Consider the following 13385-nt stretch of genomic DNA (forward strand, 5'->3'; position numbering starts at 1 on the left):
TTAAAAGTTGTTCATCTCTAATAGTTCTGACCAAAAGTCACTGACCTGAAACATTAACTCTGTTTCTCTCTCTGCAAAGATGCTGCCTGACCTGCTGAGTGTTTTCAGCAGTCTCTGTTTTTATTCCAGCATTAAACACCAGTCCTTGGGAGTGTTTGATCCTAACACTGGGTCTTCAAAATACTCACGCACCCCGCCTCACCTCCTCCCCCCACCACCCCGCAAACAGGTAAAACCGCCCAGTCCCCCCCCCAAGACCTACCCGACAACGCAGCGAACGTTTTATCAGGAGGTGCTTGTGCTTTGGGTACAACTGGGAAGCACTGATTGGCTGAAAGTCAGGCTGCAACAATCGTTGGTGAAGGGTGGTCACTGCGGGGATTAAAACAAAGGCACGGATTATTCAACAGGAAAAACGAACGAACGAACACCATCCCCCTTCATTTAATCATCACTTAATAGGCACTTGATCTGAGCCCATTCATCCATCCATCTGAGATCAGGCTGCAGAGAACTCTCCTTTGGCCTTTTTAACTCAAAGAATTCAAGTAGCGTCTGCTAAACTGCCCCGACAGCCCAGCTGGTAGAGAAGTGCCAGTACTGAGCCACATGGAATTCACCATGTTTGATTGCCAGGTTGGGCCGAGTTGCCTGATCTCAGTTGGGACTAGCGGGAAGGGTGCTGCGACTGGGCTCGGCCGGCCATGCTGGACTGGGGCTGGGGAATCAACCAGTCCTCCGCTCTCGATCACTACCCTCGCTGGAAAAGGGCAAGTGCGCCGCACACTGGGCGAGAGCAGGATCAGATTCGGCGGTGCGTCCACCTCGGGAGAGGACAGCATCGGGCTAAAAGGCGATGCCCCCTGCGGTCGAATACCTCGCTTCCATCACTGTCCAATCCAGGCCCTCACAGGATAGCAGGCGGTGAAAAGGCAACTGCTGCCCATGAAACCGCCCCTCAGCGAGGGGTCAACGTTTTGAGGAAACGAAGGAGAAGATTGGCGAGATGAAAAAGGGCCAGACAAGTTGCCTGAAGCTCTCTGACCTAAGGCTCTTTCACAGTAAAGCATCACCAAACCCTTCCATTATGCCTTCGGTGCTAAGTGGGCACAGCTCAAGTGGGCATTAATCATCAGAAAAAAGACAACTAACTATAGCTCCACCCACGCTTCAGCAGCCAACCACACCTCAGTCTACTCCAGCCAACTGCTACACCAAATATAACAAGCAAACTAATTTAAAAAAAATATATAGTTTCCCTCCCATCTCGTCTCAGTGGGCTGCACTCTGGACTGAGTCAGAGGGTTGTGGGTTCAAGCCCAACTCCAAAGACTTGAGCACAGAAGCCAGGCTGATCCTGCAGTGCAGTTCTGTGCCAGAGTGCCGCACGGTCGCTCGGCTTTGGATAAAACATTAAACCGAGGCCCTCCCCACCCCCCTCACCCTCTATTGTTTGCCTAATCCGGTGGAGGTTAAAGATCCCATGGGATTCATCGAAAGGCGGAATTCTCCCTCAACCAACAGCACTGAAAATAAACAACAACTAACTGGTCATTCGCCTCGCTGCTGATTGTGGGACCTTTGCCGTCCACACGCTGGCTGCTGCAATCACCAAGAAAACACGTGACTGTGGTTCAAAGCAATCACCGTTCGGTGAGGACTCGGGGCTGTCCTGGAACACGATATATAATGACGAGTTCTTTCTCTCCTCGAGGTGCCGACTCTTGCCAGTGTTTGGCTGCCCACCAACACTTCACCCAGGTGGCCATTCCAGTCAGCGTGCCTTTGTCGGGGGAGGTATTTAAAATCAGCTCAAACCTCTTCTAGCCCAAAACATGTGCACCTTCTAGCAGCAATCGTGGGCAGGAAATGCTAACTGATTTCTCCTTCCTTCCCCCCCCCCTCCCCTCCATTTCCCTAGCCCCAGGACACTAAGAACTGCAAAGCTTCCACCCACTGCAGGGGTGGATCAGCCAACTCAGCACACACAGGGGATGGGACCAAACCTGGACCATTCTAGTCTGATTGGCTCAGTACCACATCTGGCAATGCACTTACATAAGACATCTGGGGGACTCAATGTACACAGATTAGTATCGAGTGGGAAGCATCATTAGATTTTGGACATATTTTTGTACCACAAACACTCTTTGGCAAGGAGGGTGTCTGTGCCTTCCACAATACTCGAACAAAAAGATTAATAACGTTTTTGCAAAGTGAATTAAACATTCAGCCAGATTATTATTAAATTCCACATTCAGTACGTAGTGCATCTGTCTGAACTTGGCTCAGCCATTACCCTCTGGCAAGTTGATGGCTCTGGTGTAATAATCTTCTGGCAGTGGTTCCACTTCCTCCAATGGCTGGGCAGGCTCGATCTTTATCTCCTTGTGGTCCTCTGCTTCTTTCAGCCTAGACACGACAGGATGATAACACGAGGAAGAAATCGAGTTAGTTATGGTGGCCAAATTTTATTCACTGGTATGCTGAAGGCTCTGTGCTTACCAAAGGGCCAGCACAGACACGATGGGCTGAACGGTCTCTGACTGTAAAGATCTATAGTCGTCATTCGCATGGAAGCTCTTTACTACTTGCCCCGAGTGGTCATTCCTCAAGTGTAAGCCAATGAGGGTCAGCAAGATACTAGACCACGGGGGCACCACAGCCAGGCCTGATATTTTCTCACTTGATCACCATACACATGCACTGGACAGCAGGAGTCACTGGCCAGCGATCAGAAGCAGGTAACACAGATGTTCTCCTGTCCCCCCAGGCTCCTTGCCGAGGGGCATGGGGGCCAACTGTAGCCTCCTGCTGGTTTCTTCGCTGGGATGAACCAAGTCAGCAGAGGCCAGGGGTCAAACCTGGGACCTAACTTGCTCTACAAAAACAAATACCTCATCTAAGTGCACCTCGCCACTCGACCCGAAGGGTCAGCCACTCCTGCAGCGAGAACCCAGTCAGCTGCAACGCGCAGAGCGGCACCCTCTCAGCAGTTACACCGCGCGCAGGAATATACTTACGTGGACCCAGAAAGCGTAATGATAGGGGCTCCAGATCGCTGCCGCTGCAGTCTTGTGCCCAGGCCGTACTTGTCCTGAAATAAAATGCATCGAAATCACACCGGGCATCACACCGTGCAAACACTGCTTGTAAGGTTATAACATGGAACTGTAGAATGGTTAATGACCAACCTGATTAATAAGGTTTGATATACAGTGTCATTGAGCAAAGCGTAACGAAAAGGTGTATGAAATGTTCATAGTACGTCCGCTCAAACAGAGAGAAACAAAAGGCAGTACAATGACAGATTCTACCCTTCCAAGCCTGATTTATGCCCCAAGAGCGTTTTGAGCTATTTCAACACTAGGGGCACAAGGGGCATTTTGGACAACATCAAAGCTACTGTCTCAAGCGTGCTCTAGACGCACAATTTAAGTTTGTACGGACAAAATCTAAAATTATATCAGTGGGAATCTTTCACAGTTCAAGTGAGCCCATAGCAGCAATTTCTTGCACTCATTATACTTTACTGCACAGCAAGTAAATTAGCATCAGCGTGATTTTTCTGTAGCTTATTGATTACCAATACACTAAGCGAGTTCTGATCTAGTCACAGAGACATATTGATATGTACACATGGATGCATGTATTCATTTACACATTGATTATCATAGAATCATAGAAAGGCTACAGCATGGAAGGAGGCCATTCGGCCCATCGAGTCCGTGCCGGCTCTATGCTAGAGCAATCCAGCTAGAATCTCTCCCCCGCCCTATCCCTGTACACCAGCAAATTTTTTTCTTTCAAGTACTTATCCAGTTCCCTTTTGAAGGCCACGATTGAATCTGCCTCCACCACCCCCTCAGGGAGTGCATTCCAGATCCGAACCACTCCCTGCATAAAAATGTTTTCCCTCATGTCACCTTTGGTTCTTTTGCCAATCACCTTAAATCTATGACGTCTGGTTCTTGACCCTTCCGCCAATAAGAACAATTTCTCTCTACCTACTCTGTCTAGACCCTTCATGATTTTGAATACCTCTATCAAATCTCCTCGCAACCATCTCTGTTCCAAGGAGAACAACCCCAGCTTCTCCAGTCTCTCCACGTAACTGAAGTCCCTCATCCCTGGAATCATTCTAGTAAATCTTTTCTGCACCCTCTCTAAGACCTTCACATCTTTCCTAAAGTGCGGTGCCCAGAACTGGACACAATACTCCATTTGTGATCGAACCAGTGTTTTATAAATGTTCATCATGACTTCCTTGCTTTTGGACTCTATGCCTCTATTTATAAAGCCCTGGATCCCAGATGCTTTTTTAACCGCTTTCTTAATCTGCCCTGCCACCTTCAACGATATACTCCTAGATCTCTATTCCTGTACCCCTTTTGGAATTGTGCCCTCTAGTTCATATTGCCGCTCCTCGTTCTTCCCACCGAAATGTATCACTTCCCATTTTTCTGCGTTAAATTTCATCTGCCACGTGTCCGCCCATTTCACTAGCCTGTCTATATCCTCTTGAAGTCTATCACTATCCTCCTCACTGTTCACTACACTTCCAATTTTTGTGTCATCTACAAATTTGGAAATTGTGCCATGTACACCCAAGCCCAAGTCATTAATATATATCAAGAAATGCAGTGGTCCTAGTACCGACCCCTGGGGAACACCACTGTACACCTCCCTCCTGTTACTTAGCCAATTCTGTATCCGTGCTGCTACTGCTCCTTTTATTCCATGGGCTTCAGTCTTGATGACAAGTCTATTATGCGGCACTTTATCAAACACCTTTTGAAAGTCCATATACACCACATGTGCTCCATTGCCCTCATCTACCCTCTCTATTACCTTATCAAAAAACTCTATCAAGTTAGTTAAACACGATTTGCCTTCAACAAATCCGCGCTGGCTTTCCCTAATCAATCCACACTTGTCCAAGTGACTGCTAATTCTGTCCTGGATTATCGTTTCTAAAAGTTTCTCCACCACTGAGGTTAAACTGACTGGCCTGTAGTTGCTGGGTTTATCCTCTCACCCTTTTTTGAACAAGGGTGTAACATTTACAATTCTCCAGTCTTCTGGCACCACCCCCGTATCTACAGATGTTTGGAAGATTATGGCCAGTACCTCCGCAATTTCCACCCTTACTTCCCTCAGCAACCTAGGATGCATCCCATCCAGACCGGGTGACTTATCTACTTTAAGTATAGCTAGCCTTTCTAGTACCTCCTCTATCAATTTTTAGCCCATCCAGTATCTCAACTACATCTTCCCTTACTGAGACTTTGGCAGCATCATCTTCCTTGGTAAAGACAGATGCTAAGTACTCATTTAGTACCTCGGCCATGCCCTCCGCCTCCATGTGTAGATTATAAATACACACATTGATTATATACACACATGCACATAACAGACAGATTGCACACACACATTATATACACACATATTACAGACACATGCACACATTCACATGCTGATTACATATGTTATATATACACAAACATATACAAAAAAACTCTACAGATTGATAAAGTTGATTACCAAAGTCTATTTCAATGCAACAAACCAATAAAAATGAACAAAATCAGGACAATGTATAAAAGGCTAATACTCCTCTAAAGACGGAAATTGTAAATCCCACCCCCTCCGCAGAACTACTGCTTTATGCAGAAGACCAATTTCTGAAGCTTGAAATCGGTTCGACTTTCCTTCCCCAAGTTTAAGCTGAAGGGACCTCTGCCTCCTGAACCACCTTAGACCCCAGTAAAAAGCTGGACAGTGGCAATATGGATTACCGACGCATGATACGGTGACTGTGGGTAACTGAATGTAGTAACCAACTCACCACCACGTGTATAGTGTGCGTCTGCACACCCCGAGTAGCAGCAGTATGGAGACAAAAAAAAACAATCAATCGTTCAGCAATAAGACAGTGTAATTAACATGTACTACCTAAACAAGCAAGTTTGATCGGGCTGTCTTGGGGATCTATAAATTAAAGAGGATGGGGGAAGAGTCCATGATTTTACATTGAAAAAAAGTACACTGATAATATTGATTGACTGTAAATATAAATCTCTCTGTTAAGGGACCTTGCTCTAAGGTCGCTCTATCGACGTCACTGATGAGTACCAGTCTCCGACATCCTGAGCAGCTCGTTTGAAAGTCTGGGGTGGGGGGGGGGGGGGGGGGGGGTCAGGTCAAACTTTCAGACGAGCCGGAGTGCTGCTTCAGAGCAGCCGGACCCCCAGGAAAGCAGGATATCGGCTGGGTGGGACCACAAGATAGGCCCATTTGATCCCTACCTTCCAGAAAACCAACCCTACGACCTTTCCATTACAGCACATACCCGTTTCTTAAAGGAGTCCAGCGCCCTGCTGTCAACAATCCTGGCATCCCACTCCAGCTGTTGCTCATCATCTAGCTAAAGCAACGCTTCCTGAAATTGGTCTTAAATTTGCCCTCTAAGGGCCTGACCCTGTGCCTTCCTACCTTGGAGATGAAAGTACCATTTCAGGTTTACTTTCCTCATCCTGTTAAGCATCTTATACACCTCTACAAGGTCTCCCCTGAAACGTCCCTTTTAAATATGAAGAGCCCTAGTTTATCAAGTCGCATACAGCTAAACTTTAGTGGACAGAAAAGTGGCAAATGGAGTTCAACCCGGAGAAGTGTGAGGTAATGCACTTAAGGAGAGCAAACAGTAAAAGGGAATACGCAGTAAACAGGAATATATTGAGAGGGGTAGCGGAAGTGAGAGACCTTGGAATGCATGTGCACAGGTCCCTGAAGGTGGCAGTACAGGTAGATAAGGTTGTGAAGAAGGCATACGGAATGCTCTCCCGTTATTAGCTGAGGTATAGAATACAAAAGCAGGGATGTAATGATGGAACTGTATAAAACGCTGGTAAGGCCACAGCTGGAGTATTGTGCGCAGTTCTGGTCACCACATTACAGGAAGGACGTAATTGCTCTGGAGAGAGTGCAGAGAAGATTTACAAGAATGTTGCCAGGGCTTGAAAATTGCAGCTACGAGGAGAGATTGGATAGGCTGGGGTTGTTTTCCTTGGAGCAGAGGAGGCTGAGGGGAGACTTGATTGAGGTGTACAAAATTATGAGGGGCCCAGATAGAGTAGACAGGAAGTACCTGTTTCCCCTAGCGGAGAGTTCAAGAACTAGAGGACATAGATTTAAGCTGATTGGCGGAAGGATTAGAGGGGACATGAGGAAAAACTTTTTTACCCAGAGGGTGGTGGGTGTATGGAATTCGCTGCCCGAATTGGTGGTAGAGGCAGGGACCCTCAACTCCTTTAAAAAGTACCTGGACCTGCACCTGCACCTAAAGTGCTGTAAGCTGCAGGGCTACGGACTGGGTGCTGGAAGGTGGGATTAGAATGGGCACCTGGTTGCTCTTCGAGCCGGCGCGGACACAACGGGCCGAACGGCCCCCTTCTGTGCTGTATCTTTTCTATGGTTCTTGGACGGGAGGTTGTCGATAAGTCTCTGAAAGCAGGGAGTGAGGTAGCAGGGTAGATGGAGAATCAGAGGTTGTCAAGGATGAAGGAATGCCCAAAGGGGGAGCAGTGGGAGCAGGAAACAAAGAGCAACTCCCGAGGGCAGATGCGTGCGAACAAATATAGCCAGAAAATTGCGAGGATAGGGTCAGACAAGGCCAAGGAACAGGAGTAGGCCAGTTAGCCCCTCGAGCTTGTTCTGCCATTCAGTTAGATCATGTCTGATCTGTACCTCAACCCCATTTACCCATCTTTGACCCATATGCCTTGATACCCCTGCCTAACAAAAATCTATCAATCTTAGTGTTGAAAATTTCAATTGACCCCCAACATCCACAGCCTTTTGGCAGGGGAAGAGTGTTCCAGATTTCTACTACCAATAGTCTCTCAAGATAAGGGGTCGGCCATTTAGGACAGAGATGAGGAAAAATTTCTTCACTCACAGGGTTGTGAAACTTTGAAATTCTCTACCTCAGAGGGCTGTGGATGCTGAGTCGTTGAGTACATTCAAGACTGGATATTTGGACACTGAGGGAATCAAGGGGTATTGGGATAGGGCGGGAAAGTGGAGTTGAGGTCGAAGATCAGCCATGATCTTATTAAATGGCGGAGCAGGCTCGAGGGGCCGTATGGCCTACTCCTGCTTCTATTTCTTATGTTCTTATGAAGTTCCAGATTTCTACTACCCTTGGAGTGAAGGATTTGTAAGCGAGAATGAGGATCCTGAAGATAACTCGCTGGGGCACAGGCAGCGAGTAAAGCACAGGGTGAAAGTAGTGTGGGTGAGGAAGCAGACCAGTTTTTTTTGAATGAGTTATAATTTGTGGAAGGTGGAGATCAACTAGAGCGTTTTGAGGAGCCAAGCCTCGACGCGATGAGGCATGCACTGGGATTTGTGGGATGAGGGGGAGGCGGCAGAGAGGTAACAGAGCAGCCGAGGGAATGAAGTTCAGGTCAAGAGTCGAGCGATATGGCAAGTCCCCGCACCTTCTGATGTAGGCAGGGAGGTTAATGGTGTCAAGGCCAAAGGTCATAGGTGCCAATGTTGCCCTTCCTATCTCCTCCCCTATTTCAGCAAACATGTAGGATTGTACAGCAGGTAGCTTACAGAAAAGGCAAGCGGCATGTAGTTTCTGCGTCTAACCAGCTTCTTCCGATCCCGTTCGACCTTCTCTCTCTGAGCCAGTTGGTGATAATACTCCAACAACTTATTGATCTGTTGAGGAGAGAGGTGGGAAAAAAAAACAGCTTAGAAACTTTCATTTACAGGTACAATGTCTCAGGCATTTTAACTCCCTGTCTAAGATTCTGAGAGGGCTTTATAGGGTAGATGCTGAGAGGTTGTTTCTCCTAGCTAGAGTGTCTAGAACTAGGGGTTCAGGATAAGTGGTCGGCCATTTAGAACAGAGATGAAGAAAAATTTCTTCAGAGGGTTGTGAACCTTTGGAATTCTCTAGCCCAGAGGGCTGTGGATACTCAGTCATTGAGTATATTCAAAGCTGAAATCGACAGGTTTTTGGACACTGAAGAAATCAAGGGATATGGGATCAGACGGGAAAGTGGAGTTGGGGTAAATGATCAGCCATGATCTTATTAAATGGCAAAGCAGGCTCGAGGGGCTGCATGGCCTACTCCTGCTCCTATTTCTTAGGTGAGTCCAACTCAATTTCCTAGTCAGAACTGGCAACTTTGAAACAAATTAAGACTTTTCAGACAGCTCATTGCTGTATAACTAATGCTGCCCCAATGTAAACATTGCCCAGTCTGCTCTTCATTGCAAAGCACTGAGAATTTTGCAACTAAATACTTCGATAATTCTTGCTTCAGGTATAAATACACATTGGGTGCGGTAGCGTAGTGGTTATGTTACTCGACTAGTAATCCAGAGGCCTAGACTAATAAACTAGAGAACCCGAGTTCAAATCCCACCATGGCAGTTTGACAAATCTGGAAATAAAAGTGTATATCAGTAAAAGAGGCCATTTAGCTGTCAGACTGTCACGAAACCCAACTGATTCACTAATGCCCTTAGGGAAGGAAACCCGCCGTCCTTACCCGGTCTGGGCCTATATGAGACCCTGGTCCTGTGGGTTATTTCAGTAGTTTTCTATCAGGGCATGGTAAATACCTTTCATCATAATCATAAAATCTGGAAAAATCAATTTGAAGAATTGGGATTGTAACTGTAAATCTGAATGTTTTTCCTCGGAGGTAAATTTGTGAATGTTGGGGGCTGCAACTGCATTCTTAACTGTAGTCATTTTAATTGCAGTGCAAACATGGTTACATTAACAACTGGTGCAATTGACTTCTCTAATAACATAGGAACAGGAGTAGGCCATTCAGCCCCTCGTGCTTGCTCCGCCATTTGATAAGATCATGGCTGATCTGTGATCTAACTCCATATACCTGCCTTTGGCCCATATCCCTTAATACCTTTGGTTGCCAAAAAGCTATCTATCTCACATTTAAATTTAGCAATTGAGCTAGTATCAATTGCCGTTTGCGGAAGAGTTTTCCAAACTTCTACCACCCTTTGTGTGTAGAAATGTTTTCTAATCTCAAATAACAGTGGGTAAATGTACTGTGTGGCATGGTACTGGGTGATACAGACCAGAAGGTTCCTCAAGCTTAATCCTTGGGCTCAGGCAAGCAACAGGCTGATTTCTTAAATTGGGTTACTGATGTAAATTGTGTCAAATTTACATCATGGCAGCAATGGATGTGGTTTTGCATTTCAAACTGATCCACTTTCACTGAAGTAACACTAATGTGTTTTGCGCCAAAATATTAGCATTAGAAAATTAGTGGTTATGATCTCGAATGCACTGCCTGAAAGGGTGGTGGAAGCAGGGTCAATTGTTGCTTTCAAAAAGGAATTAGACAGGTACCTGAAGGAGAAGAATTCGCAGGGCTACGGGGAAAGAGCGGGGTAGCGGGACTAGCTGGATTGCTCTTGCAGCGAGCCGGCGCAGGCTCGATGGGCCGAATGGCCTCCTTCTATGCCGTAACCATTTTATGATTCGAACATGGTTGACTTTTAACTGCGCTCTGATGTGGGCCCAGCAAGTCACTCAGCTATCAGTGGTTCAATAGGCCCACCACCACCACCACCTTCGTTGGGCAATTAGGGATGGGCAATAAATGCTGGCCTTGCCAGCGACACCCACATTCAGAGAATGAATTAAAAAAAAACATATCTGCCTTGGGCTTATTTTTTTTTTTTTTAAAAGAGTCCCGATCCCCAATACGTTTGATGTGCAAAGAAGCTGGAACTGGCAAACAGCATTCAATACATGCAGTCAGCATGGTCCGCTATACAAGACACACTGAGTACATCAGGAGACTGAATGATAAAATTAAACCGACACTAGCTCTCCAAGTGGTTCAGTCAGACTGGGCAGCAACTACTGTGGACCTGAAGAACGCAGGTCCCAGGGTCAATCCTCAGGCTGTGCACTGTCAGATAACCTTCGCTGTAGAAGGGATGCTACAATTCACCTCCGAGTTTTCCTGGGACAGGGAGAGGGGGAAGTAAAATTAACTATCCGGCGATTCCTGTTCGAAAGGGCAAGGACAGAATCGGGCTCCCCCCAACCAAATCTCTGAACAGCCTGCAACACTTACTGTCTAGGCTCATGCATATGGGTGCAGCCAATAACCATGAGACTGTACCCCAGCAAGGAAGCCGAATACAACACTACAGCCACCTGATTTTTCATTTGTTGCTGCGTGTTTGGGCCACTAAACTCACCCGCTGGGTATGAAGGTTCTCTGGTTCTTGCCAACCTCCGCTGGCTGAAAGAGAAGGAACGCCATTAGTACACATCACAAGACTTTACAAATATACAAATATAGAAATGGACAGAAAGGGTGGAGGAGGAGAGGCTGACCAGGGCAGCATTTTTCAAGTTGAGCCTCAGGTAGAAAGAAGTCGCATTTCTGTAGCACCTTTCACAACCTCAGGACGTCCCAAAGCGCTTTACTGCCAATGAAGTGTAGTCACTGGTGTAATGTAGAGAAACGCAGCAGCCAATTTGCACACAGCAAGGTCCCACAAACAGCAATGTGATAACGACCAGATAATCTATTTTGCGATGTTGTTTGAGGGATAAATATTGGCCCAGGACACTGGGGAGAACTCTCCTGCTCTCCTTCGAAATAGTGGCCATGGGATCTTTTTACGTCCACCCGAGAGGGCAGACGTCACATCCAAAAGACGGCACCTCCAAAATTGCAGCACTAACTCAGTACTGCACTGGCAGCCTGGATTTTGTGCTCAAGTCTCTGGAGTGGGACTTGAACCCATGACCTCCTGACTCAGAGGAAGGAGTTTTTTTTAAATTCGTTCATGGGATGTGGGCGTCGCTGGCGAGGCTGGCATTTATTGCCCATCCCTAATTGCCCTTGAGAAGGTGGTGGTGAGCCGCCTTCTTGAACCGCTGCAGTCCGTGTGGTGAAGGTTCTCCCACAGTGCTGTTAGGTAGGGAGTTCCAGGATTTTGACCCAGCGACGATGAAGGAACGGCAATATATTTCCAAGTCGGGTTGGTGTGTGACTTGGAGGGGAACGTGCAGGTGGTGTTGTTCCCATGTACCTGCTGCTCTTGTCCTTCTGGGTGGTAGAAGTTGCGGGTTTGGGAGGTGCTGTCGAAGAAGCCTTGGCGAGTTGCTGCAGTGCATCCTGTGGATGGTGCACACTGCAGCCACAGTGCGCCGGTGGTGAATGGAGTGAATGGGGTGCCAATCAAGCAGGCTGCTTTATCTTGGATGGTGTCGAGCTTCTTGAGTGTTGTTGGAGCTGCACTCATCCAAGCAAGTGGAGAGTATGCCATCACACTCCTGACTTGTGCCTTGTGGATGGTGGAAAGGCTTTGGGGAGTCAGGAGGTGAGTCACTCGCCGCAGAATACCCAGCCTCTGACCTGCTCTCGTAGCCACGGTATTTATATGGCTGGTCCAGTTAAGTTTCTGGTCAATGGTGACCACCAGGATGTTGATGGTGGGGGATTCGGTGATGGTAATGCCATTGTATGTCAAGGGGGGGTGGTTAGACTCTCTCTTGTTGGAGATGGTCATTGCCTGGCACTTATCTGGCGCGAATGTTACTTGCCACTTATGAGCCCAAGCCTGGATGTTGTCCAGGTCTTGCTGCATGCGGGCTCGGACTGCTTCATTATCTGAGGGGTTGCGAATGGAACTGAACACTGTGCAATCATCAGCGAACATCCCCATTTCTGACCTTATGATGGAGGGAAGGTCATTGATGAAGCAGCTGAAGATGGTTGGGCCTAGGACACTGCCTTGAGGAACTCCTGCAGCAATGCCCTGGGGCTGAGATGATTGGCCTCCAACAACCACTACCATCTTCCTTTGTGCTAGGTATGACTCCAGCCACTGGAGAGTTTTCCCCCCGATTCCCATTGACTTCAATTTTACTAGGGCTCCTTGGTGCCACACTCGGTCAAATGCTGCCTTGATATCAAGGGCAGTCACTCTCACCTCACCTCTGGAATTCAGCTCTTTTGTCCATGTTTGGACCAAGGCTGTAATGAGGTCTGGAGCCGAGTGGTCCTGGCGAAACCCAAACTGAGCATCGGTGAGCAGGTCATTGGTGAGCCCGGGTGCAGAATGGGTGCGGTACGGGGGCAAGCAAGCAAAGTTACTAAGGTAGAAGGGCGGGAACTGGGTGTCGAGCAGCAAGCGGGACTGAGCAGAATGCCGATGCTGGGCATCACCAGGCTCAGGCATGATAAATCCAGGGCTGTTGATCGCTCAGGTGTACTGACTGCAGCTGGGAGAAGTCTGCTGAGTTTGCCTGACTGAAGCCCTGAGCCTTGCTGAAGTGACAATGCCTGACTATCCTAGAG

At 47.5% G+C, this 13385-nt stretch overlaps 1 protein-coding gene across 1 annotated transcript in view; it reads right to left on the reverse strand.

Moving 5' to 3' along the window:
- Nucleotides 1–13385, reverse strand: part of dctn4 (dynactin 4) — a 52127-nt gene that overhangs the window by 18165 nt on the left and 20577 nt on the right. Inside the window, exons 4-8 of the mRNA XM_067995991.1 lie at nucleotides 11272–11315; nucleotides 8626–8733; nucleotides 3024–3097; nucleotides 2300–2412; nucleotides 263–372 (exon numbers count right to left, since the gene is read on the reverse strand). Of these exons, the coding sequence (XP_067852092.1) occupies nucleotides 263–372; nucleotides 2300–2412; nucleotides 3024–3097; nucleotides 8626–8733; nucleotides 11272–11315 (449 nt within the window). The remainder of the gene's footprint in view (nucleotides 1–262; nucleotides 373–2299; nucleotides 2413–3023; nucleotides 3098–8625; nucleotides 8734–11271; nucleotides 11316–13385) is intronic.

The sequence above is a fragment of the Heptranchias perlo genome, chromosome 14 (genome assembly GCF_035084215.1).
Source record: "Heptranchias perlo isolate sHepPer1 chromosome 14, sHepPer1.hap1, whole genome shotgun sequence".
In the NCBI taxonomy this organism is placed as follows: Eukaryota; Metazoa; Chordata; class Chondrichthyes; order Hexanchiformes; family Hexanchidae; genus Heptranchias; species Heptranchias perlo.